A 26,492-nucleotide genomic window follows, 5' to 3' on the forward strand; every position below is an offset into this window, starting at 1 on the left:
GCCATGCCTACTATTGGCATGGCTGTGATTGGCCAGTGCAGCATGTGACCCAGCCTCTATTTAAGCTGGAGTCACGTAGCGCTGCACATCACTCTGCTCTGATCAGTGTAGGGAGAGGATGCAGCTGCTGCTGTTAGGGGGCGAGATTAGGCACTAGACAGGGATTTACTCAGCAAAAACACTTAATGAAGTGATCGATCTACAGCTGTGAATTATTCATCTTCTGCTATTCAATTGCTCACTGTTTTTAGGCAGCCCAGAGCGTTTTTCAGTCACTTTTTTCTGGGGTGATCGGCGGCCATTTTGTGTCTTGTGGTGCGCCAGCACAAGCTGCCACCAAGTCCATTTAACCATCAATAGTGTTTTTTTTTTTTTTTTTGCTATATCCTACATCAGGGGCTTGGTTGTGCTTGCAATTTTATTGAAGGGTGAAATACAATTGCCAAAATAGCAGTACCCTAAATCTGGTGTTTCAGCTGTGGCTAGCCAATTGTAATACTGTCTGCTGTCTGGGTTGAAATACAATTCCCAACTTAGCAATTCCCTAAATCAGTGGTTTCTGCTGTATCAGGCCAAGTTTAAATCGATCCATTAAAGGGTATATTAGATTTCGGGTGCTGATAGGGTCATCATCAATAACTTCACATGCTACCGTGCATTTATATTCAGCTAAATCTGTCGTTACTGCTGTGCCTGTATTAGTGTAATACGGTACCTAAATAGATAGCCAGATAGTGTTAGGTGTCTGTAAAAAAAGGCCTGAATTTGAATTCAATACATTGGGCCAAATAATTTTTTTCTTATTGTGGTGAATGGTAACAATGAGGAAAACATCTAGTAAGGGACGCGGACATGGTCGTGGTGGTGTTAGTGGACCCTCTGGTGCTGGGAGAGGACATGGCCATTCTGCCACAGCCACACGTCCTACTGAACCAACTACCTCAGGTCCCAGTAGCCGCCAGAATTTACAGCGATATTTGGTGGGGCCCGATGCCGTTCTAAGGATGGTAAGGCCTGAGCAGGTACAGGCATTAGTCAATTGGGTGGCCAACAGTGAATACAGCACGTTCACATTATCTCCCAGTCTTCTGCAGAAAGCGCACAGATGGCGCCTGAAAACCAAGCCCATCGGTCTGTCACATCACCCCCATGCATATCAGGGAAACTGTCTGAGCCTCAAGTTATGCAGCAGTCTCTTATGCTGTTTGAAGACTCTGCTGGCAGGGTTTCCCAAGGGCATCCACCTAGCCCTTCCCCAGCGGTGGAAGACATAGAATGCACTGACGCACAACCACTTATGTTTCCTGATGATGAGGACATGGGAATACCACCACAGCACGTCTCTGATGATGACGAAACACAGGTGCCAATTGCTGCGTCTTTCTGCAGTGTGCAGACTGAACAGGAGGTCAGGTAGGAAGACTGGGTGGAAGACTATGCAGGGGACAATGAGGTCCTAGATCCCACATGGAATGAAGGTCGTGCCACTGACCTTCACAGTTCGGAGGAAGAGGCAGTGGTGAGACTGAGCCAACAGCATAGCAAAAGAAGGAGCAGTGGGCAAAAGCAGAACACCCGCCGCCAAGAGACTCCACCTGCTACTGACCGCCGCCATCTGGGATCGAGCACCCCAAAGGCAGCTTCAAGGAGTTCCCTGGCATGGCACTTCTTCAAACAATGTGCCGACGACAAGACCTGAGTGGTTTGCACGCTGTGCTATCAGAGCCTGAAGCGAGGCATTAACGTTCTGAACCTTAGCACAACCTGCATGACCAGGCACCTGCATGCAAAGCATGAACTGCAGCGGAGAAAACACCTTAAAAACAAGGAACTCACTCAGGCTCCCCCTGTAACCTCTTCTGCTGCTGCCGCCTCGTCCTCTTCTGCTGCTGCCGCCGCCTCGGCCTCTTCCTCCGCCTCTGGAGGAAAGTTGGCACCTGCCGCCCAGCCAACAGAGGATGTACCACCAACACCACCACCTCCGTCACCAAGCATCTCAACCATGTCACACGGCAGCGTTCAGCTCTCCATCTCACAAACATTTTAGAGAAAGCGTAAATTCCCACCTAGCCACCCTCGATCTCTGCCCCTGAATGCCAGCATTTCTAAACTACTGGCCTATGAAATGCTGTCATTTAGGCTGGTGGACACAGACAGCTACAAACAGCTCATGTCGCTTGCAGTCCCACAGTATGTTGTTCCCAGCCGCCACTACTTCTCCAAGAGAGCCGTGCCTTCCCTGCACAACCAAGTATCCGATAAAATCAAGTGTTCACTGCGCAACGCCATCTGTGGCAAGGTCCACCTAACCACAGATACGTGGACCAGTAATCACGGCCAGGGACGCTATATCTCCCTAACTGCACACTGGGTAAATGTAGTGGCGGCTGGGCCACAGGTGGAGAGCTGTTTGGCGCACGTCCTTCCGCCGCCAAGGATCGCAGGGCAACATTCTTTGCCTCCTGTTGCCTCCTCCGCCTACTCGGCTTCCTCCTCCTCTTCTTCCACCTGCTCATTCAGTCAGCCACACACCTTCACCACCAACTTCAGCACAGCCCGGGGTAAACATCAGCAGGCCATTCAGAAACTCATATGTTTGGGGGACAGGCCCCACACCGCACAAGAGTTGTAGCGGGGTATAGAACAACAGACCGACGAGTGGTTGCTGCCGGTGAGCCTCAAGCCCGGCCTGGTGGTGTGCGATAATGGGCGAAATCTCGTTGCAGCTCTGGGACTAGCCAGTTTGACGCACATCCCTTGCCTGGCGCATGTGCTGAATTTAGTGATGCAGAAGTTCATTCACAACTACCCCGACATAGAGCTGCTGCATAAAGTGCGGGCCGTCTGTTCGCGCTTCCGGCGTTCACATCCTGCCGCTGCTCGCCTGTCTGTGTTACAGCGTAACTTCGGCCTTCCCGCTAACCGCCTCATATGCGACGTGCCCACCAGGTCGAACGCCACCTTGCACATGCTGGACAGACTGTGTGAGCAGCAGCATGGCCAGTGGCGATGACGCTGTTATCAGCGTTACAATACCACTTCTATGTCTCCTTGAGAAAACACTTAGGGCAATGATGGAAGAGGAGGTGGCGCAGGAGGAGGAGGAGGAAGAGGGGTCATTTTTAGCACTTTCAGGCCCGTCTCTTCGAAGTGACTCAGAAGGAGTTTTTTTGCAACAGCAGAGGCCAGGTACAAATGTGGCCTGCCAGGGCACACTACTGGAGGGCGAGGAGGACGAGGAAGAGGTGGAGGAGGATGAGGATGAAGCATGTTCACAGCGGGGTGGCACCCAACGCAGCTCGGGCCCATCACTGGTGCGTGACTGGGGGGAAACACAGGACGATGATGATACGCCTCCCAGAGGACAGCTTGTCCTTACCTCTGGGCAGCCTGGCACACATGAGCGACTACATGCTGCAGTGCCTGCGCAACGACAGCAGAGTTGCCCACATTTTATGTGTGCGGACTACTGGGTTGCCATCCTGCTGGATCCACGGTACAAAGACAATGTGCCCACCTTACTTCCTGCACTGGAGCGTGATAGGAAGATGCGCGAGTACAAGCGCACGTTGGTAGACGCGCTACTGAGAGCATTCCCAAATGTCACAGGGGAACAAGTGGAAGGCCAAGGCAGAGGAGGAGCAAGAGGTCGCCAACGCAGCTGTGTCACAGCCAGCTCCTCTGAGGGCAGGGTTAGCATGGCAGAGATGTGGAAAAGTTTTGTCAACACGCCACAGCTAACTGCACCACCACCTGATACGGAACGTGTTAGCAGGAGGCAACATTTCACTAACATGGTGGAACAGTACGTGTGCACACCCCTCCATGTACACCCCTCCAAATTGTCCACGTGGCCAGAGCTAGCCTTTTATGCCTTGGAGGTGCTGGCCTGCACGGCAGGGGGCGTCATTACAGACAAACGCAGCCGCCTGTCTACAGACAATGTGGACAAGCTGACGTTCATAAAAATGAACCAGGCATGGATCCCACAGGACCTGTCCATCCCTTGTGCAGATTAGACATTTATAACTACCTCCCCTTAACCATATATTATTGTACTCCAGGGCACTTCCTCATTCAATCCTCTTTATTTATTTATTTATTTTCATTTTACCATTATATTGTGGGGCAACCCAAAGTTGAATGAACCTCTCCTCTGTCTGGGTGCCGGGGCCTAAAAATATCTGACAGTGGCCTGTTCCAGTTGTGGGTGACGTGAAGCCTGATTCTCTGCTATGACATGAAGCCTGAATCTCTGCTATGGGACCTCTCTGCTCTGTCTGGGTGCCGGGGCCTAAATATTTGACAATGGCCTGTTCCAGTGGTGGGTGACATGAAGCCTGATTCTCTGCTGACATGAAGCCTGAATCTCTGCTATGGGACCTCTCTCCTCTGTCTGGGTGCCGGGGCCTAAATATCTGACAATGGACTGTTCCAGTTTTGGGTGACGTGAAGCCTGATTCTCTGCTATGACATGAAACCTGATTCTCTGCTGACATGAAGCCTGAATCTATGCTATGGGACCTCTCTCCTCTGTCTGGGTGCCGGGGCCTAAATATCTGACAATGGACTGTTCCAGTTTTGGGTGACGTGAAGCCTGATTCTCTGCTATGACATGAAGCCTGATTCTCTGCTATGGGACCTCTCTCCTCTGTCTGGGTGCTGGGGCTTAAAAATATCTGACAGTGGCCTGTTCCAGTGTTGGGTGACATGAAGCATGATTCTCTGCTATGACATGAAGCCTGAATCTCTGCTATGGGACCGCTCTCCTCTGTCTGGGTGCCGGGGTCTAAATTTCTGACAATGGCCTGTTCCAGTGGTGGGTGACGTGAAGCCTGATTCTCTGCTATGACATGAAGCCTGATTCTCTGCTATGGGACCTCTCTCCTCTGTCTGGGTGCCAGGGCCAAAATATCTGACAATGGCCTGTTCCAGTTTTGGGTGACATGAAGCCTGACTCTCTGCTATGCCATGAAGTCTGATTCTCTGCAATGGGACCTCTCTCCTCTGTCTGGGTGCCGGGGTCTAAATATCTGACAGTGGCCTGTTCCAGTGGTGGGTGACATGAAGCCTGATTCTCTGCTATGGGATCTCTCTCCAATTGATATTGGTTAATTTGTATTTATTTTATTTTTCTTCATTTCCCTATACACATTTGTTTGCAGAGGATTTAACTACATTTTGCTGCCTTTTGCAGCCCTCTAGCCCTTTCCAGGGCTGTTTTACAGCCTTTTTAGTGCTGAAAAGTTCGGGTCCTCGTTGACTTCAATGGGGTTCGGGTTCGGGACGAAGTTCGGGTCGGGTTCGGATCCCGAACCCGAACATTTCCGGGAAGTTCGGCCGAACTTCTCGAACCCGAACATCCAGGTGTTCGCTCAACTCTAATGCTGGTCCAAAATCCCCTTTTTTCTGGACAATTCCATAGCAAGTGACTTAGACCAGCATTTTCAGCCGAGCACTTCCAACACATGTCCTTTTTTTCCTTATATATTTTGGCGAGGAAGGTGGGGGATTAGTACAATCCTAAACTGCATCAATCTATATTTTTGGGAGATCGATACTTTTTAATATTTTGATATACTATCAAAATCAACAGAGGTCCCATCTCCTAGTTCGACTTCCCAGCCTCCCTCGCTTTTGAATGTTGTTATTTCTCCTAGACATTCCCGAAATCTGTGATATATTTGAGAAAGAGTGAGTTGTGTATCCTTGAATTTAAAGCAATAATCCAAAAAGGAATTTGCCCTAGTAATCAAAAGGTTTTTATCCTGAGTGCTCGTGAATGCATGACAAATTTGTGCTTATCTATATCTATCTAAAGAAGTGACATTTGTACCCTTTATTAATTCATCCAAAGGGATGATACTACCGTGTGAGTTAAGCGGTTAATGCCTTCAAACCTGCTACTCTAATGACCTATAGACTAGAATTGTTAACTGATATCAAACAGCTACTCTGCTATTATTGATTTAACTGGTTACAGATATACCCACTTGAATAGAAGATGACTACTACTGACTGTCCTCTCCCAATGCAGCATTCTCCAGGCTTGAACTTCAGCAATTGAAACTTTATATGTTTTTTCTCTGAATTTTGTTATGCTGATATGGCATTTCCACTTCCAGAGTTTTACCTTTAAGTTGATGCGTTTGTAAACCTATGAAAATACGCATATGCATAAAAATACGGTCGCTATCATGGATATTGATGTAAATACCAGATATATTTACTGTATGCTTATCTTATTCTCTTTTGCTACAGTCTGATGAAGGCACGGATGTGCCGAAACGCCACTGACCTCGCCGTAGCAACTACCATTGTGTACAAAATAAAACAAAAATTGCACCTTATATAATTTTTTGGCTGGAGTCTTTGTATCTACTATTGACAGGATACTCAGCAGCATCGCAGATTAGTGGTCCCCCCCTCACCCCACCCACCACATTATCTGAGCTGCAATGTAGTATCCCTGAAGGAATGGAAGGGAAAGACCGCCATCTCTCTGAGAGCCAGAGATATTTTTGCTTGATCCTAACCCTTCCCCTCCTCCAGATTAACTCATTCAGCAATATATCCAGCAGCCCGAAAAATGAATCATCAGTCCATATCGGACATGATGTCAAGGGGTATAGAGCAATAGGGAGGACCACCATCCTAACCAGCGCAATCCTTTCTACCTGTGACAGGGGCAACTTCTGCCAAGTGCGAATCTTCTCCCTTACCTTATTGATCATAGGAATTATATTTAGGAGATTGCATCTAGTCAAATCTGCACTAATTCTAATACCCAGATATCAAATAGAGTCGGTAAGGCCAAGTGACCTGATACCTAAAACTCCATCGGGGGTGTTCAAACAAGGGGAGGAGTTCAGACTTATCCCAGTTCACTTTATAGCCTGATAGAGAACCATATTCTTCCAAGATATTCATTACAGATTGGATGGCTTTCCACCCCTGCCTCAGGAAAACAAGAATATCGTCCGCGTACAGGCTAATTTTATCTTCCTCTCCTCTCCCTCCAAAGCCAGCAATCTCTTTAGACTGTCGGATTCTGCATGCGAGGGGCTCTAACGCCAAAGCAAATTTAAAAGGTGAAAGGGGATATCCCTGCCTGGCGCCTAGCTGTAGGGGGAACTGTTCTAAATCAATCCCATTTATCTTAACACTGGCCGTGGACCCACAGTAGAGGAGCTGTATCCATTTAATGAAATGTTCACCCAGATTCATTCTGTTTAGAGTCCCCCATAGGAAGGGCCACTCCACCCTGTTAAAGGCCTTCTTGGCATCCAGAGACAGGATGGAGCGGTCCTCCCCATCCCCAACATATATGTTAAGAAAGGCTCTGCGAATATTAGATTGAATATTTTGTTTTGGGATGAATCTTGTCTGATCCGAATGGATCAGACAGTGTATAACCACCCTCAACCTATTAGCAAGCAATTTAGCTAATATCTTGTAGTCGGTATTGAGTAATGAAATTGGACGGTACGATCCAATTTCGGTCTTATCTTTTATCAAAATTAGAGAGATACCGTCGATGCCTCCCTCAAAGAGGGAGGAAGTAAACCACTCCTCCAAGATTCATACTCTATATAATTCAAAGGGCAATCCGTCTCGGCCCGGGACCATATTGCATTTTATACTATCAACAGCAACCTCCAACTCTTCAAGAGTAATTGGTGAGTTTAATTTGGAACGATCTTGATCAGAGAGGCGAGGGCGTACCACTTTGTCCAAAAAGTGACCGAGGCTCCATCTTCCACCCCGAGATCCGACTGATATAATTTAGTAAAATATTCTATAAAGGCAGATTTAATATTAAAATAATCATTGGTTAGGGCACCAGAAGACAGCTTGATTTGCTTTATTGGGATTTGTATCCAGCAATCTACCTGTTTTTCCTTTTTAAAAAAGAAGGCCTTATGTTGCGCTTTTTTATAAAGGAAAGTCTGATATTCCCTCTTAGCCACCATTAATAATAGTCGGGTGTTTTCCCCGTTCTGTCCGGCCAGATCCGCCTCCAAGGCCCCAACCTTCTCTGCCAATTCCTTTTCAGTCTTAGCAAATTCCGCTCTTTTTTTTTTTGATCCTCTTACAATATACCCCTCTTATCATAGCCTTCAGGGATTCCCACGCAAAGTGTATATGTGTGGATCCGTAGTTAAGTGCCCCAAAATCTAAGATATCCTCCCCAATTCTTTCTTGATCACCAACCACATGGATCCAGTGTGGATTTAACCTGAAAGGTTTTCTGCCTTTTTGCATCCGTTCCAGAAATCCTGGAGTCGCCAGTGATAGATCTATCCTAGACATGGCCCTGCAAGATCTGTATTTTCCCATACAAAGACTTCCACACATCCGTAAGGCACAACTCCTGCCAGATCCTGCTAAGGGTCATGGGCTGGTCATTAGCGCCTCCCCCCTCCACTGATCACAGATACCCTATCCTATGGAAATATTTTTGGAGGAGTTTTTACAGATGGATTTGTATACACTGGCTTTGATGATAGTTCCAATTAATTCCTAACATTTATATATTCATATATACAATTTTACTTGTATTGTCACCTTACTTTCCAGTCTAGGTATTCGAGTTTATTTATGCATTGTTTCATATCACATGTAGACACTGCACCTTTATCTTAGGCTTTATTCGATATATATTTTTTATTGATAATTCTTCACATTTTCATTTTATTACATCCTTTATTAATTATTTTTATATATTATATTTTTTATTGTATTTCATTTCACTTTCATGTGTGCACTTTTTTTGCACCCCTTTTTTGCACTGTTTTTGATGTGTGTATGCGTGCGCACATATGCGCCATTAGGTGCTTGTGCGCAGTTATACATACATCCTCTACTTCACTTTCATATTTACACTTACGCGAAACTTGCGTCGGGACTTTTGGATCACTACTCTGGTATTTATGTAATTATTTGTTTACCATACCGTTGATCATATTATCCATGTACATTGTACTTTGCACTCTGACCTTTATACTTATGTACTGTATCTGGTTTTAGTATTGTATTCACGGTGTTGACCGGGTCATTGCATTATACGCCCATTTGGGGTAATTTATTTATTTACCACTAAGTACCTCTGTGACCTTGTCAGTATTGTTTTACATTTTGCCCAGTATTGTGATCCGTTTTCATCCTGTGTGTCCTTCATGCACCATTGTATTGTCTATCATTGTTTTTTATCAGATTTTTTTCTCTGATATTATAATTAAGTGTATATCTATTGTCAGTTGTGCTAGCCTTTTTCTCTTTTTGGAGTTTATATTATAGTCTGCTTAGAAAGCATTGCCAAAACCGGAGAGTGGGAGTGGTCTGACTTTATGTAAAGTCCTGTCTAAAGCCCACAGTCCAAGAAGATATAAGTAAGGGGCATGAACACATGTGGAGGCACTGTGGGTAGAAATACATGGAGGCAAAAACAATAATAAAATACTAATAGGAGTTTATTATAAACCACCTTATATACCAGGCTCCACAGAAAATCTACTATTAAACGAGATAGACGAGATGGCAGATCATAATGAGGTCATTATTATGGGGGACTTCAACTACCCAGATATAGACTGGGAAACTGAAACCTGTATATCTCATAAAGGAAATAGGTTCTTGGCAATAACCAACTGGTTAAGGACCCGATTATACCCGACCCGGACATTCTGTACTCTGTAATAACCGATAGACCTGACAGAACAACAGATGTGCATGTTGGGGGACACCTGGGAAATAGTGACCATAAAATAATAACCTTCCAATTGTCATTCAAAAGAGTGTTTCTTTAGGGAGAAACAAAAATACCAAGCTTCAAAAATGCAACATTTAGCCAACTAAGAGAGGCCATAGGCCTAACTAACTGGGACAAAGTCCTCAAAAATAAAAATACTACCACAAAATGGGATATTTTTTAAAGCATCCCAAAATCTAATTGTGAGAGGTACATACTGTAGGAAGGTGCAAGGGTCCGTCATTGACGGAAGGTACGTGTCACAGGAGGTTCCTGGCCTCGGTGAGATAGGAACCAGTTATTTTCTGTGTCAGCCGCAGTTAGTGCTCGCTGACACAGTTTTTTCTTAGTGTGGCTGAAAAGCCGATCCGGGCAGGTTCTTATTGGGAGCAGCGAAAGAGCAGAGTGGGTGGTCCCCACATCCACGCCAGGTTTTGGGCTGGGGTTTAAAAACCCAGCCAGCAGCTCAGCTGGGTGTGGAATGAACCTCCAGGTAATAGTAGAGCTCTGTATTTTGGGAGCTGAGGAGTTCTACCATACTACAAGGCTGAGAGCTGCCAGCTGGAAGCAAGTCGCCCTAAAGCCTGCTGTGGACTGCCAGGTGATGTGTTTCTTTGAGTTCTGTGGACTTTTGCTGTGTGAATTAACACGAGGATTCCTGCAGTGTGAATTAACACCGGGGCACTGACTTTTGTTTATTAACTATGGTTTTGCCTCTGTATTGCGTCCGCTTACCCTGCTTACCAGAGCAAATCCCTATGATTGGTGGCTTGGAGCGGGCAAGCGCAGTGAGGCTGGCGTGAACGCCAAAATATTTTTGGTTTGCACACAGTTGTATGTCATTTTTCAAACCGGCTAGATTCAAACCGGTGTCACGTAATGAAATGGAGGCTGTTATAAAGGCCCTCGTGGAGGCTAACCTGCAGCAATGTGAGGCTAATAAGCAGCAGCAGGAAACCAACCAGTTGCTGCTACAACATGTAATGGCTTTGCAGACAGCAGGAGTAACCCCAAGCGTACACGATGCCCGGAAAGCAGTACGTGCAGCGATCCCTAAAGTGACCCCCACAGACGACGACGAGACCTACCCGGTGATGTATGAAAAAGTGGCCACCAGGGAAAAGCTGCCCCAAGACCAGTGGGCTGAGGTTGTCGCTCCTTTTCTGACGTCAGAGTCCCAGCGGGTGTTTTTTAACTTGCCGGACCATCAAGCAGCCGACTACCCAAAGGTAAAGGGGGAGATTTTCGCAAGACTAAGGGTGAATGTGCTGGTCCGGGCCCAGTGGGGGTTCAACTCCGGGCCCAGTGGGGGTGCAGGATAGACCCCAGTATTATGACCTGCTTAACCTGTTGCAAAAAGTGGCTACAACCTGACTTATTAAGCCCCACTGTTATGTTGGACCGGTTGTTAGCAGACAGGTTCTGGAGGGCTCTGCCACCCCCTCTCCAGCAATGGATTGGCCAGGTCTCCCCAGGTAATGCGCTGGAGATGGTCGACTTGGTGGAGCGCTATGAAGCTACCCGGAACTTAGAGGGGGGGTTCTGTTGGGAGGGGGGCAGTCAGATCCCGTAACTCTCCAACCCGGACCCAGCAACCGATGCCCATCAAACCCGCCCAGAATATAACCCCTGTGGACCCCGCTCCAATATCTGCTGGCGGTGTCGGGAGCCAGGCCATGTTCGAGCAGACTGTCCACATCAGGGGGAACCCATGGTTTCCATCAATCGTTATATGCCAGGAAACTGTGTGCAGTGGGTGATCTGGAGTCTCTGAACGACCTGTGCCAGGTTGAGGTGGGAGACACTCCAGCGGAGGCTCTGTTGGACTCAGGAAGTCTGGTGACCCTGGTAAGGTCTTCCCTGGTACGCTCCACTGAGTACACCGGCAGTAAGGTTGGAGTCATGTGTATCCATGGGGACTTAAAAGACTACCCTACTGCTATAGTGTGTCTCTTTCTACGGTTTCCGGTAGGTGGATCTACGAGGTGGCTGTTGCAACCCACCTCCACTATGAACTTATAGTAGGGAGAGACTTCCTGGGTTTCATGGCACTGTGGCCTGTTCCGAGAGTGACTGATATGCGTGAGACAGATGTAACCCTAGCAGAGTGGCCCGGCTCAGAGGGGAGAGACCAGAACCCTGGGAACCTGAGTTCGAAGGTCCAGCAGTAGGGGTGACCGCCACTTCAGTGGAGGAGGAGGAGACAACCCCGCTGAGTGTAATGGTGGGAGACATGGAGGACTTGCCGGCGGGGCCTGAGCTGGCAGACCTCAATGTCTCCGGGGATAATTTTGATACCGCGCAACACCGGGATTCAAGCTTATCCTTAGCCTGGGAAAATGTACTAATAATAGATGGCGAACCACGACAACCAGGGGCAGAGTCGGTGTTCCCCCGCTTTGTAGTCCATCAGGATATGTTGTATGGGTTAAATCAGCTGCGAGGTGAATCCGTTGAACAGTTGGTGGTGCCCCAGGCTTATCGCAAAGAGTTATCCCACCAGCATGTTCTTGGGAGGTCATCTGGGAATGCAGAAAACACAGGACCGGATACTACAACGGTTTTACTGGCCCAGTGTGTTTAAAGAGGTGGACGAGTTCTGTAAGTCTTGCCCTACCTGCCAGGCAACTAGCCCCCAGCACCTTTTTCGCAGTCCCTTGGTACCCCTCCCGATCATCGAGGTACCGTTTGAGCGAATCGCTATGGACCTGGTAGGTCCTGTACCAAAGTCCGCTAGGGGACACCGAATTTTGGTTGTCCTTTATTACGCTACTCGGTACCCGGAGGCAGTGCCACTGCGACATACATCGGCGAAACTTATAGCTAAAGAGCTAATGGAGCTATTCTCCCGAGTGGGGCTACCTAAAGATGTCCTAACCCCTTTTATGTCCAAGGTCATGAGGGAACTCTGCAAGTTGCTGAGTATTAAACAATTATGGACATCCGTGTACCATCCACAAACGGACGGACTGGTTGAAAGGTTTAACAAAACTCTAAAAACTATGTTAAAAAGGGTGGTGACCAAAGATGAAAAGGATTGGGACCTTCTTCTACCTTATCTCATGTTCGCAGTGCGAGAGGTGCCCCAGGCCACTACTGGGTTCTCGCCCTTCGAATTGCTATGTTGCAGACATTCTCGTGACTTGTTGGATGTAGCCATAGAGGCGTGGGAAAAACAACCCACTCTGCATAAAAGCGTCCTGGAATATGTTACCAAGATGCAACAGTCGATAGAGACCATTTTGCCTCTTGTCAGGGAACATATGGAGTCCGCTCAGAGAGCCCAGAGTCGGATCTATAATCGGCAGGCTCAGGTCCGGAACTTTAACCCGGGTGATTGGGTTTTGGTTTTGGTGCCGACAGTGGACAGTAAGTTCCTAGCCAGGTGGCAGGGGCCCTACGAGGTATGTGAAAAATTTGGAGAGGTAAATTACAAGGTACACCAGCCGGGGAGGCGAAAGCCGGAGCAGATTTATCATGTTAGTTTGCTAAAACCCTGGAAGGATAGGGAAACCTGTACGGAAAACAGTCCGCTGCCGGGCTTTGTTGGACAAGAGATTCCGGCTCCTAAGTCTGATGCGAGGGAAGTGGTTGCCACAATAGAAATTGCTGACAGCCTATCCTCTAAACAGGCTCAGGAAACCAGGGAGTTTGTTAGTCGGAACACGGATGTGTTCTCAGACCTCCCTGGATGCACTTCCGTAATTAAACATGACATTGATTTTGTTTTGTGGGTGCAGTGCACAATCTTTTTACCCTGCCCTGAGCCCAATGACCTAGAAAAATTTCTTTTTTCCGTCTGTTAGTTAGGTGGTCGGCGGCGGCTATTTTATGCAAGTTCTGTCCAAGAGCACAGCATATGTGCATTTGTGACAGTCAAATAGAAGCTTGAACTACTGCAATTATATTCTAGGTTTTTGGAAAGACTCTACATCTGTGGCCTTTGCAGCATAAGGCCCCTTTCACACGGGCAAGTATTCCGCACGGATGCGATGCGTGAGTTGAACGCATTGCACCCGCACAGAATCCCGACCCATTCATTTCTATGGGGCTGTTCACATGAGCGGTGATTTTCACGCATCACTTATGCATTGCGTGAAAATTGCAGCATGCTCTATTTTGTGCGTTTTTCACGTAACGCAGGCCCCATAGAAATGAATGGGGTTGCGTGAAAATCGCAAGCATCCGCAAGCAAATGCGGATGCGGTGCGATTTTGACGCATGGTTGCTAGGAGACGATCGGGATGGAGACCCGATCATTATTATTTTCCCTTATAACATGGATATAAGGGAAAATAATAGCATTCTGAATAGAGAATGCATAGTAAAATAGCGCTGGAGGGGTTATAAATAAATAAATAATAACTCACCTTAATCCACTTGCTCGCGCAGCCGGCATCTCCTTCTGTCTTCATCTTAGCTGTGTGGAGGAACAGGACCTGTGGTGACGTCACTCCGGTCATCACATGATCAATCACCATGGTAAAAGATCATGTGATGGATCATGTGATGACCGGAGTGATGTCACCACAGGTTCTGTTCCTCCACACAGCTAAGATGAAGACAGAAGGAGATGCCGGCTGCGCGAGCAAGTGGATTAAGGTGAGTTAAATTACTATTATTATTTTTTAACCCCTCCAGCGCTATTTTACTATGCATTCTGTATTCCGAATGCTATTATTTTCCCTTATAACCATGTTTCAAGGGAAAATAATACAATCTACATAACACCGATCCCAAGCCCAAACTTCTGTGAAGAAGTTCGGGTTTGGGTACCAAACATGCTTGATTTTTCTCACGCGAGTGCAAAACGCATTACAATGTTTTGCACTCGCGCTGAAAAATCGCACGTGTTCCCGCAATGCACCCGCACATTTTCCCGCAACGCCCGTGTGAAAGAGGCCTTAGTCAGTGTGCAATTTAAGCTAGAAATACAGCAATAATTTTCTGGCCTTTAAAAAACACCCTTTTTGGGCAAAATATTCAATTTTACAGCCCTTGTTGCACCCTTTAGTGTGAAATACTAGCGTTATATACTGCTGTCATAAAAAATAAAATAAAAACACCCATTTTGGGCAAAGTACTTAATAATGCAGCCTTTGCTTCATCTGTGATTGTTAAAAACAAGCTTGAAATAGTTCAATAATTTTCTGGGTTTTAAAAAACACACATTTTTGGCAATACCCTACATATGGGGCCTCTGCTGCATTTGTCAGTGTGCAATTTAAGCTAGAAATAGTCCTAATTTTCTGGGTTTTAAAAAACACCCTTTTTGGGCCAGCTACACGCACAAGTGAAACCCCTTCCTCAGGTGCGGGTAGGTGACAGAACCTTTAGCGGTCGGGCCTAATGCGGCTCTACGAATGGTGAGGCCAGAACAAGTACAGTCGATAGTAGATTGGGTTGCTAACAGTGCCTCCAGTTCCTTTACATTGTCTCTCACCCAGTCTCCTGCTGAAAGATCAGAGTTGGCACCAGCAGCCGATGTTCATAAGTCTTTCACCTCACCCACTTACAAATCAGCCAACCAGTCTGAGCCCCAAGTCATGCAGCAGTCTCTTCTGCTTTTTTAAAACTCTGTTAGCAGTGTTTCCCAGGGCCATCCACCTAGCCCTGCCCCAGAAGTGGAAGAGATGCCCAACCACTTATGTTTCAAGATGAGTACATGGGAGGACCACCGCAGCATATCTCAGATGATGATGAAACACAGGTGCCAACTGCTGTGGCTTTCAAAAGTGTGCAGATCGACATGGAGGGCAGGGGTGAAGAATGGATGGAAGATGATGTGTAGGACAATGAGGTCCTTGACCCCACATGGAACCAAGGTCATGCGAGTGACCTGTGTAGTTCGGAGGAAGAGGCAGTGGTCGCACAAAGCCGCCAGCACAGCAGAAGAGGGAGCAGGGTGTAAAAGCGGAGCGGCCGTCCCCTAGACAGTACACCTGCTACTGCCCACTGCAGCAAGGGACCAAGCACACCAAAGCCAGCTCCAAGGAGTTCCTTGGTGTGGCAGATCTTTAGACAATGTGCTGATGACAAGACATGAGTGGTTTGCACGCTGTGCAATTAGAGCCTGAAGCGAGGCATAAACGTTCTCAACCTGAGCACAACCTACATGACCAGGCATCTAAGTGCAAAGCACGAGCTGCAGTGGAGTAGACACCTCAAATACCAAGAAAGGTCTTTGTCTCCTCCTGCCTCTTCTGCTGCAGTCTCAGCCTCTTCATCCACCTCTGGAGTGACAGTGCCAACTGCCACCCAGCAAGCAGAGGATCTGCCAGCAACACCACCAGCTTGGTCACCAAGCATCTTCACAAAGTCCCATGGAAGCGTTCAGCTCTCCATCTCCCAAACACTGGAGTGGAAGAGGAAGTACCCCCCTACCCACCCGCAATCCCTGGCCCTGAATGCCAGCATTTCAAAATTATTGTCCTTTGAAATGCTGTCATTCCGTCTGGTGGAGATGGAAAGTTTTAAAAGCCTTATGGCGGTGGATGTCCCACAGTATGTCGTGCCCAGTCGCCACTACTTTTCCAGGCGTGCCATCCCTTCCCTGCACAACCAAGTGGGGGACAAAATCAGGTGTGCACTGCACATCACCATCTGTGGAAAGGTCCACATAACTACGGATACGTGGACCAGTAAGCACGGTCAGGGACGTTATATCTCCATAACAGCACACTGGGTAAACGCAGTGGCGGCTGGGCCTGAGGCAGATGGCAGTTTGGCGCATGTCCTTCCACTACCGAGGATTGCAGGGCACTTCAGTTTGCCTCCTGTTGCTTCCTACTCCGCTTTCTCATCCTCTACCGGCTCCTCATCCGGCCAGCGTAACACCTTCACCACCAACTTCAGCACAGTCAGGGGTAAACGACAGCAGGGAGGTTTAAAACTTATCTGTTTGGGGGACAAACCCCACACCGCACTGGAGCTGTGGACGGGCCTTGAACAACAGACCAATGAGTGGTTGGTGCCAGTGAGCCTCAAGCCAGGCCTGGTGGTGTGCGATAATGGGCGAAATCTCGTAGCCGCTCTGGGACTAGCCGGTTTGACACACATACCCTGCCTGGTACATGTGCTGAATTTGGTGGTGCAGAGGTTCCTTAAAAATGACCCTGATATGTCAGAGCTGCTGCATAAAGTTTGGGCCATCTGTGCGCGCTTTCTGCGTTCTCACCCTGCTGCTGCTAACCTGTCAGCGCTGCAGCGTAACTTCAGCCTTCCCGATCACCACCTCATATGCAACGTGCCCACAAGTTGGAACTCTGCCTTGCACATGCTGGCCAGACGGTGCGAGCAGCAGCAGGCGATAGTGGAGTTTCAGCTGCAGCACGCACGGGTGAGTCACTCTGCGGAACAGCACCACTTCACCACCAATGACTGTGCCTCCATGCGAGACCTGTGTTCCTTGTTGCGCTGTTTCGAGTACTCCACCAACATGGCCAGTGCCGAGAACGGCGTTACTATCCCACTTCTATGCCTCCTTGAAGAGACACTGCTGGCGATGATTGATGGAAGAGGATGTGGCACAGAAGGAGGAAGAAGAGGGATAATTTCATAGGGTTTCCGGCCAGTCATTAACAAGTGGCTCCGAGGGTGGGTTCCTGCATCCACAAACGCCAGGTACACAATTGTCCAACCAGGCATCAGTTCTGGAGGATAACGAGGTGGAGGATGAGGAGATGGAGGAGGAGGAACTGTGTTCACAGAAGGGTGGCAGCCAAACCAGGTAATGGCCATCACTGGTGCGTGGCTGGTGGGATACAGAGGAACAGACGATACACCTCCCACAGAGGACAGCTTGTCGTTGCCTCTGGGCAGCCTGACACACATGAGCGATTACATGCTGCAGTGTCTCCACAACGACCACCGAGTTGACCACATTCTAACTTTTGGTGATTACTGTGTGGTCACGCTGCTGGATCCCTGTTACAAGAACAACTTACCGTCCTTAATTCCGTCACTGGATCATGATCGTAAGTATGTGCGAGTACCAGCACACGCTGGTAAACGCGCTGCTGGTGGCATTCCCACCTGACAGCGGGGGCACAGTGGAAGCACAAGGCAAAGGCAGAGGAGGAGAAAGAGGTCGCCAACGCAGCTGGGGCACCACCAGCACCTCAGAAGGCAGGTTTAGCATGGCCGAAATGTGGAAAAGCTTTGTCAGCAGGCCACAACAACCAGCACCACCAGCTGATATGGAACGTCTTAGTATGTGTGCACATGCCTACACGTACTGAATGACTGGTCTGCCCCCTTCAACTTCTGGGTCTCCAAATTGAGCACATGGCCTGAGCTTGCACTTTACGGCTTGGAGGTGCTGGCCTGCCCTGCAGCCAGTGTATTGTCTGAACGTGTGTTTAGCATGGCAGGGGGCGTTATCACAGACAAGTGCAGCCGCCTGTCCACAGCCAATGTGGACAAGCTCATGTTCATTAAAATGAACCAGGCATGGATCCCACAGGACTTGTCCGTATATTGTGCAGAATAGACATGTATACTGGCCTTAACCAGCTATTGTTATACTACAGCACAATTGCTCATTGTTGTATTTTGGATATTTCACACTCTTTTGGAGTGTACCCTAATTTAAAAAAAATAAAATAAAGAAGTTTAAACCAAAAAACAGTGTCGGCTACCTTGTCCTCCTCCGCCGCTTCCACCTAAACCGCTACGTCCACCGCCTACTCAAATTCCTACTCCATATGGACCTCCACCTCATAAATCAATTTGTACATATTTTATTTTATTTCACTAATTGGTCTGTTACATTTTCATGTGAAATTCACCATATTTTGGGTGTGATATACCCTGGCTGTACCTAGTAGACAGGTAAAAACATTTCACTAATTAGTCTGTTACATTTTCTGGTGAAATTCACCAATTTTTGGGTGTGATATACCACTGCTGTACCTAGTAGACAGGTAAACAAATTTCACTAATTTTGTTACAATCTTGGGTGACATTTGACCATTTTTGCCGTGATTAAACCCCTGCTCTACATAGGCTATAGGGACATAAATAAAATAAAAATCATCTGTTACATTGTCAGGTGACATTTTACCAATTTTTCTATGTACAAACCCCTGCTCTGCATAGGTGACAGGGAATTAAATGTCAAAAATTCTTATTTAATTGATGCGCGCCCCCTCCTTTCATTCAATGCTTAAACTTTAACAACTTGTCCCACATTTGCGCCTTAATAATTTGTCCAACTTTTCCGCTCGATCATATTTAATTAAAAAAAATTAACCCCCCTTGCATGTGGTCTCTCTTTCTCACGCTCCCTCTACGGCGTGGAACCCTGATTCGCCAATTACCATGATCAACATGGTAGGCTCAGAAAAGAACATCGAAAGTTGATAGAGAAGATATCCAAATGGATTGTGGACGTCACGGTGACGTGTGATCAGGCAGAAGTTATCTAGAGTCAACAAAGCGGCAGCAGGGCCTCTCCTGTCTAACGTTTCCAAATCCTAAATACCCCAGTGACATTCCCTATAATTTTGTATTAATCATTCCAATAACAGGGCATCTTAGCTTGTCCTGTATTGTTATTTATCGTCACTACCTCCCCAAGTCGGGAGTGGGTAATTGCCGCGTCCCCCCTCCTTTTGAGTCTTCCGTTTTAATAACTTCTCCCACATTTCCGTTCAATCACAATTAAATTTCATCCATGGATCTCCCTTGGATATGCTTTCCCTTTCTCACACTCCCTCTCTGGCGTGGAACCCTGATTCACCGCTAACCGTGATCAACATGGTAGGCGCAGAAAAGAACATCTAAAGTTGATAGAGCAGATATCAAATTGGATTGTGAACATCACAGGGACGTGCAATATGGTGGGGCAGTATGTGTGCACACGCCTACATGAACTGACTGATGGGTCTGCCCCCTGCAACTTCTGGGGCTCCAAAATGGGCACATGGCCTGAGCTTGCCCTTTACGCCTTGGAGGTGCTGGCCTACCCTGCAGCCAGTGTATTGTCTGAACATTTGTTTAGCATAGCTGGAGGGGGTTATCACAGGTTATATTCCCAATGTTTTGGGGTGTACTCTAGTTTAAAAAATAATAAATACAATTTAAAACAAAAAAACTGTGTAGGCTGCCTCCTCCGCCGCCACTCCCACCTACACCGCCACATCCACTGCCTCCTCAACCTCCTACTCCATATGGATCTCTTCCTCCTAGATCAAGATTATTTGTTATTTTTGCGTATTTTATGTTATTTGAAGTCATTTCCTTATCCACACTTGCCCTGCTCTTAACAACATGTTGCTGGCATTTTCAGCCCTCTAGCCCTTTCCATGACATTTTTAGAGTCATTTTAGTGCTCAAAAGTTTGGGTCCCCATTGACTTCAATGGGGTCCGGGTTAAGTTCGGGTCCAGAACTCGAACAATTTTTGTGAAGTTCAACGAACCTGTCAAACCCGAACTTCCAGGTGTCCGCTCAACTCTAGTAAGGACCCATTCTCAAGATCTTTGATGTCCTGTTGTTTTTCAAAGGTCCATTGATTACATTGTGCCTCTGTTGTTATTGTATATATATATTGCTGTTTTTTCATACATTCTTGTAGTATGCTTGAAGGGAGTGGTGATGTCTCAAAAGATCCCTATGTAATATCATTGCTTCCATCTTTGTTAGCCATTAAAAAGGTATCAAATCTACAATTCTATTATTTTGTTTCTCTTAATGAGAGCACTAAACTTGTAATCATACTGACCCAGAGAATGAAAATAGGCCAGTTTTACGGCATAGGAAACGCTGTAAAACAAAACCCAAAAAAATGTGGCAGAATTATTGTATTTTTTTTTATAAATTCCAACCCATTTGAAATTATTTTCTAGCTTTCCATTCTCTGATCTTGTAATTGATTTCAACATTGGACAATGAGGCGAATGATGGCAATAGCCCTCAACATACCTTATAAAATCCCTCCACATTCCTTAGATATCCAATGATCTGAGACCTAGAAGCCAAATGGGAGCTGTGAGGAATATGGATTAATATTTACTGTCAGCCATGTTCCAACACCAACCATCTGCTGAAAGGTAGCTGAGGTAGTGGGCTCCACAGGGGGGGGCCCTGCTTCAAAGCCAGCCAGATGGCAGAGAGCCTTTAGCAATATTTGTTTACATTTCTCACCTCCATTCAGCCAGCCAGCCAGGAATCCAGCTAATAGAACAGGAAAAACCTCCCTGCAGGGGGTCTAGGCCTTTCCGCAGTTCAATGAACATCATCAGACATCATGAAACCGGCGGTTCATAAGGAATTATGAATCGCCCGTCTATCACAGACATAAACCAGATACACATTTGTGTCCCTGTGGCCACGATGAACAGGATTGTGGTCATAGCTTGGTGGTGGGATGCCAGGAAGGGGAGATATACATATCTCCCCACAGAAACCAAATAACCTGTAGCCTGAACCCAGGCGGATCCATTGGTCCCAGAACCACCTCCCTGCGACATTCTGGTCTGGAGCCAGGAGCCCTAATCGGTTTTGTGGCTCATGTGCTGACAGCCCATCAAAAGGGGAATGGACCCCTCCTAGAGGCCGGGAGGGAAGGGGCCAGCTACAGGTTAAAGTGCTTGTGCCAGCAAGCAGGCGTATCTTTTCTCTGAAGGGAGGTCACATCGTTCCATGTGTTTAGAGGGACCTGCAACCTGCTGACATCACTGCTTCCCATGTGAACACAGCTAAGAACTCATCACAACCCAAAGGACTCCTATACCTGGTACACTGACTTTTGTTCTGCCTAACCCTGTTTGTACCACACCATCTGTATTTGTAACCTTAGACCACTGTATATATTCTTTGTGTGTGTATAGTGTTATTTCTAGTGAGCCCTTAAGGCTATTAAATGTACAATTTAATCTTGTGCTGTCTTGCATCTCGATCATGAATCCCCACGTCCGTGTTTCGGCCTAGTAATACGCTATCGCGGGTAGGTTTCTTACCCTATATAATCCAGTTAGCGGACCGGGCTTATAGCAAACAAGAAACTGGTTTCAGTCTTCCCCAGACTTCCCCGGCCGAGAAAGTGTTTTATCACTGGGGAAGTGAAAAGGCTTTCTCAGCTTGTTGCCTCTCTGTGCCCGTGTGGACAGGAGGAGTCTGTGAAAACTGTACCAAGACTGACCTCACCCGCTCCTCCAGGAGGGCGTAACGCCACGCCTTGGTAACCCGTGACCATACCGTATCCCGCTGGCTCTATGTAGTTGACGTCCGATGTCAGTCGGGGTACGGTATTCGTCACAGGAGCAGTGACTGGTGGAGGTGTCGGCACACAAAGCTCTATAATTCCATTTAAGCTTTATAGTCTGTTCAACTCACATTTCTTGGACGGATTGGTACTCTTTCACATTCTTCATCCATTCCTGGTATAAGCATTGTCATCTTCCGAGGACCTTTAAATCCCAAGACATTAGTTTCCTGTATCAATGACAAATTAGTTAAGTTCCTTTAACTGTTTTCGATAATGCAAAGGCTGTGTTATTCTAAAGTCTACTTAAACAAGTTTTTAGAAGCAATTATTTGATGTTTTTGTTTCATGTTTGAGTGTAGTTTGGCAGGCATTGCTATAATAACAACCAAAACACATTTGTTTGTTTTTGGCATAGGCTCCTGAAGGCACCCATTCCACTAGCTACCTTTAAGGGAGGCAGTAGCGCTGCCCTTTCTTTTCATTAATACTATGGTGAAGCAGAGAGCCATCGGCTACCTGCCTTGCAGTTACATACCTTGTAGGTCACTTATGAAACACCAGAATGTCAGACGGCGACATGCAGAGCGATGCCTGGGCGTATTGTCGAGTCGCTTACCTCTTAAAATCCACTCCCCCTCCCAATAATGACAGACTCAGCAAGTGGATTATATGGCCACAGCAGCCTTTTATTAATAACATAAATACAAATAAATATCATAAATACATAACTTAACCCTTGGCCTTCCCACCTGAAGGCCCCGCCCTAAAACCTTACCAAGAACCCATGAATGCCAACACGGGGAGGGTCCTTGAAGCCCCATAAATGACGGATAACTGGCCTCGCCCTCAGTTAAAATACCTCTAGCCAATGAACGCCAGCTCAGAGGCAGGAACCGGTAACCAAGGGCAACCAACTTGGTCCGCTACCCGCCATATCACACCTTAAACCAGTACCTGGGGAGTCCAGAGCCTCCTTTAGCTCCCTCCCCACCACGCCAGAGCCACCATAAACACCAACTCCAAGGACCCCCCACCGCCCACGACTCAAGAAGGTGAACACCTCACCTACTTGTGTCCCGCCACACCGGCAGCGCTAATTCAATGCCGTCCTGCAAATCGGAACACCAGAGATCAATCCCCACCCCGTTCAAGTGCACCCCATCGCTCCTCCAAAACGCCCCCACACCGGACTCCAGCTCCCTATGCCGAACAACAATGCCACCGTTACGTGCCACAAACCTACCAACTGCCCTGTTAACCTTGATTTGCACCTTATTCAGCCGCTCCACAGACCTCGCCTCTCTCCAATGCTGGCACGGCACCATATCCGACCAAACCGTCACCAGTCGCGGATATTGCGCCCACAAACATAGCAAGTCAAACTTAATATCCCTTGCTAACTCCCTGAAGGGGCGCGCCCCCAAATCATTCCCCCCGACATGTAACACCAAAACACCAGGAGGCCTATCCAACCGTGCAAATCTGTAAAACTCAGGAAGAACCCGACTCCACAGCATCCCTCGCATCCCAATCCAACGAATCACCGCCACCTCTCTCGAAATCCACAACTGCCACCCGTCCGGCCTGACTGCCGCTCGCAACGCTCCCCAGAACACGTAGGAGTGCCCCATAATCCAAACCAAGCACGGTGGAACACCTATAAGAGACAAAGAAAACGTCAACCAAACACTGCCATCTGCCCCCAGCCCCCCCCCCCCCCCCGCAAGTTCCTCATAACCATGCGGGCCTCACATATGACCGAAATCGAATAGACTCCCAACGGCCAATACGCAGAATAACGTCATCGCCCAACCCCCTCCTGGCAGCCTCCGTGGCCGCCCCGATCCGAAAAGAATGTCCCCCATACAAAGAGGGATCCTTACCCAAGCCCGACAAGCATGATCGCAGAACCGCTATAAACTGGAAACGAGAAAGATAAGACCCGTCCCCGTGAACCAATAAAGGGCCCGCTCCCCCTGTCCCATCCCGTCCCCAAAACTCCCTGAGGCATCGAACCGGGCACGCGACCGAACCCTCTACTTGGAACAACACTACCCGACAACCCCGACCCAGCTGGTCCGTTTTGACCGTCTAATGCAGAATTCCAAAAGGTCATCAAATAATTCCACATCCTGCCCACAAAGGCCTCCCGCCCGCCCCCTACTTGGACTAACCAACTCTCCGATCCTCAAGGCCCCAAAAAAGGCGAGCGAAAAAGCCAACCTAAACAGCCCAACCTCCCCTTCCGAAATACAAACCCCTTCCAACTGACCCAACAGATCCACCAACTAAGTAAAAGAAATCGGACGGCGACTATCCACCTCGGATGCACGCCTCCTCCAACCACGTAAAGCTTGCGCAACCCAAAAAGACTTCGACACATCCACCACCCCCCGGCTCCGACAACCAAAGGTCACACCCGCTTAACCACCCTGGAATACGACCACCCCTCCTCCCGACAGTGCCCCACCCAAAGCAACATCAACGCGCTATCCTCCAACCCACAACCCTGCAACCGCCGCCTCCAGGCCTCCCACAGGGCCCACGCCCGTTCATACGCCGCCCAGGTTCCCGCCGCCAAAGAACCCCTCACCAGATCCTCAACCGACCGAATGGCAGATTCCACATTTTCGGCGGAAAGCTGGTCCCCTCCGTCTCCGCCTCCGGTGCCAATGCGCGAAAACGATCCCACTGGAAACGAGACAAAGCATCCGCAATTGAGTTACTAACCCCCGGTACATGAGACGCCACCACCCACGCGTTTAAGGACAGGCAACCCAACGTTAAATACTGAAGCAACCGCACAACCGGTGGCGACGAAGCTGAATTGCGATTAATGGCCTCAACCACCCCCATATTATCGCAATGAAAACATACCTTCCGATCCCGAAAGATTCCACCCCAAATGGACACCGCCACCACAAAGGAGGAAAAGTTCCAGCAACACCAAGTTTGTCAACAAGCCCTCCTCCTTCCATACATCCGGCCATTCCCCCACACTCCAACGGCCCCCCAGATACGCCCCAAAACCCCGGCCCCCAGTCGCATCCGTAAACAAATCCAAATCTGCTGCCGACACCACAAGGACTGCCCATTGTACGTTTCCAAAAAAGACGCCCACACCGTCAAGTCATCCTGCAACTCACGAGTAACCCAAACAAAATAGTGGGGAGACCGCACTCCCGCCGTTGCCCTAGCCAATTTCCTACAAAAAATTCGCCCCATGGGCATTATGCGACACGCAAAATTAAGCTTGCCCAATAGAGACTGCAACTGGCGGAGCCGCATTTTCCGTTTTCCGCAAGCCACAGACACCTCCCGCCGCAAATCCACAAGTTTATCCTCAGGCAACCTGCATTCCATAGCCACCGTGTCAATGACTATCCCCAAAAAACTCAATCACGTTGTCGGGCCCTCCATCTTTTCAGACGCCAAAGGAACACCGAAAAGGCGAGACATTGCTTCAAAAGAATGCAACATCACTGAGCAGCCATTAGAACATGGCGGCCCGATAAACAAAAAATCATCCAAATAATGAATGATAGAACCTAGAGTTGAGCGAACACCTGGATGTTCGGGTTCGAGAAGTTCGGCCGAACATCCCGGAAATGTTCGGGTTCGGGATCCGAACCCGATCCGAACTTCGTCCCGAACCCGAACCCCATTGAGGTCAATGGGGACCCGAACTTTTCGGCACTAAAAAGGCTGTAAAACAGCCCAGGAAAGAGCTAGAGGGCTGCAAAAGGCAGCAACATGTAGGTAAATCCCCTGCAAACAAATGTGGATAGGGAAATGAATTAAAATAAAAATTAAATAAATAAAAATTAATCAAAATCAATTGGAGAGAGGTCCAATAGCAGAGAATCTGGCTTCACGTCACCCACCACTGTAAGAGTCCATTTTCATAAATTTAGGCCCAGCACCCAGGCAGAGGAGAGAGGTCCCGTAACGGACAATCTGGCTTCATGTCAGCAGAGAATTAGTCTGCATGTCATAGCAGAGAATGAGGCTTCACGTCAGCCACCACTGCAACAGTCCATTGGCATATATTTAGGCCCAGCACCCAGGCAGAGGAGGGAGGTCCCGTAACAGAGTATCTGTCTTCATGTCAGCAGAGAATCAGTCTGCATGTCATAGCAGAGAATGAGGCTTCACGTCAGCCACCACTGCAACAGTCCATTGGCATATATTTAGGCCCAGCACCCAGGCAGAGGAGAGAGGTCCCGTAACAGACAATCTGGCTTCATGTCAGCAGAGAATCAGTCTGCATGTCATAGCAGAGAATCAGGCTTCACGTCAGCCACCACTGCAACAGTCCATTGTCATAAATTTAGGCCCAGCACCCAGGCAGAGGAGGGAGGTCCCGTAACAGAGAATCTGGCTTCATGTCAGCAGAGAATCAGTCTGCATGTCATAGCAGAGAATGAGGCTTCACGTCAGCCACCACTGCAACAGTCCATTGGCATATATTTAGGCCCAGCACACACACAGGCAGAGGAGAGAGGTCCCGTAACAGAGAATCTGTCTTCAT

At 47.9% G+C, this 26,492-nt stretch overlaps 1 protein-coding gene across 1 annotated transcript in view; it reads right to left on the reverse strand.

Moving 5' to 3' along the window:
* TULP1 (TUB like protein 1) overlaps positions 1-26,492 on the reverse strand; it is a 460,336-nt gene that overhangs the window by 256,564 nt on the left and 177,280 nt on the right. Inside the window, exon 7 of the mRNA XM_044285681.1 lies at positions 22,090-22,188. Within this exon, the coding sequence (XP_044141616.1) occupies positions 22,090-22,188 (99 nt within the window). The remainder of the gene's footprint in view (positions 1-22,089; positions 22,189-26,492) is intronic.

The sequence above is a fragment of the Bufo gargarizans genome, chromosome 3, assembly GCF_014858855.1.
Source record: "Bufo gargarizans isolate SCDJY-AF-19 chromosome 3, ASM1485885v1, whole genome shotgun sequence".
Classification (NCBI taxonomy): Eukaryota; Metazoa; Chordata; class Amphibia; order Anura; family Bufonidae; genus Bufo; species Bufo gargarizans.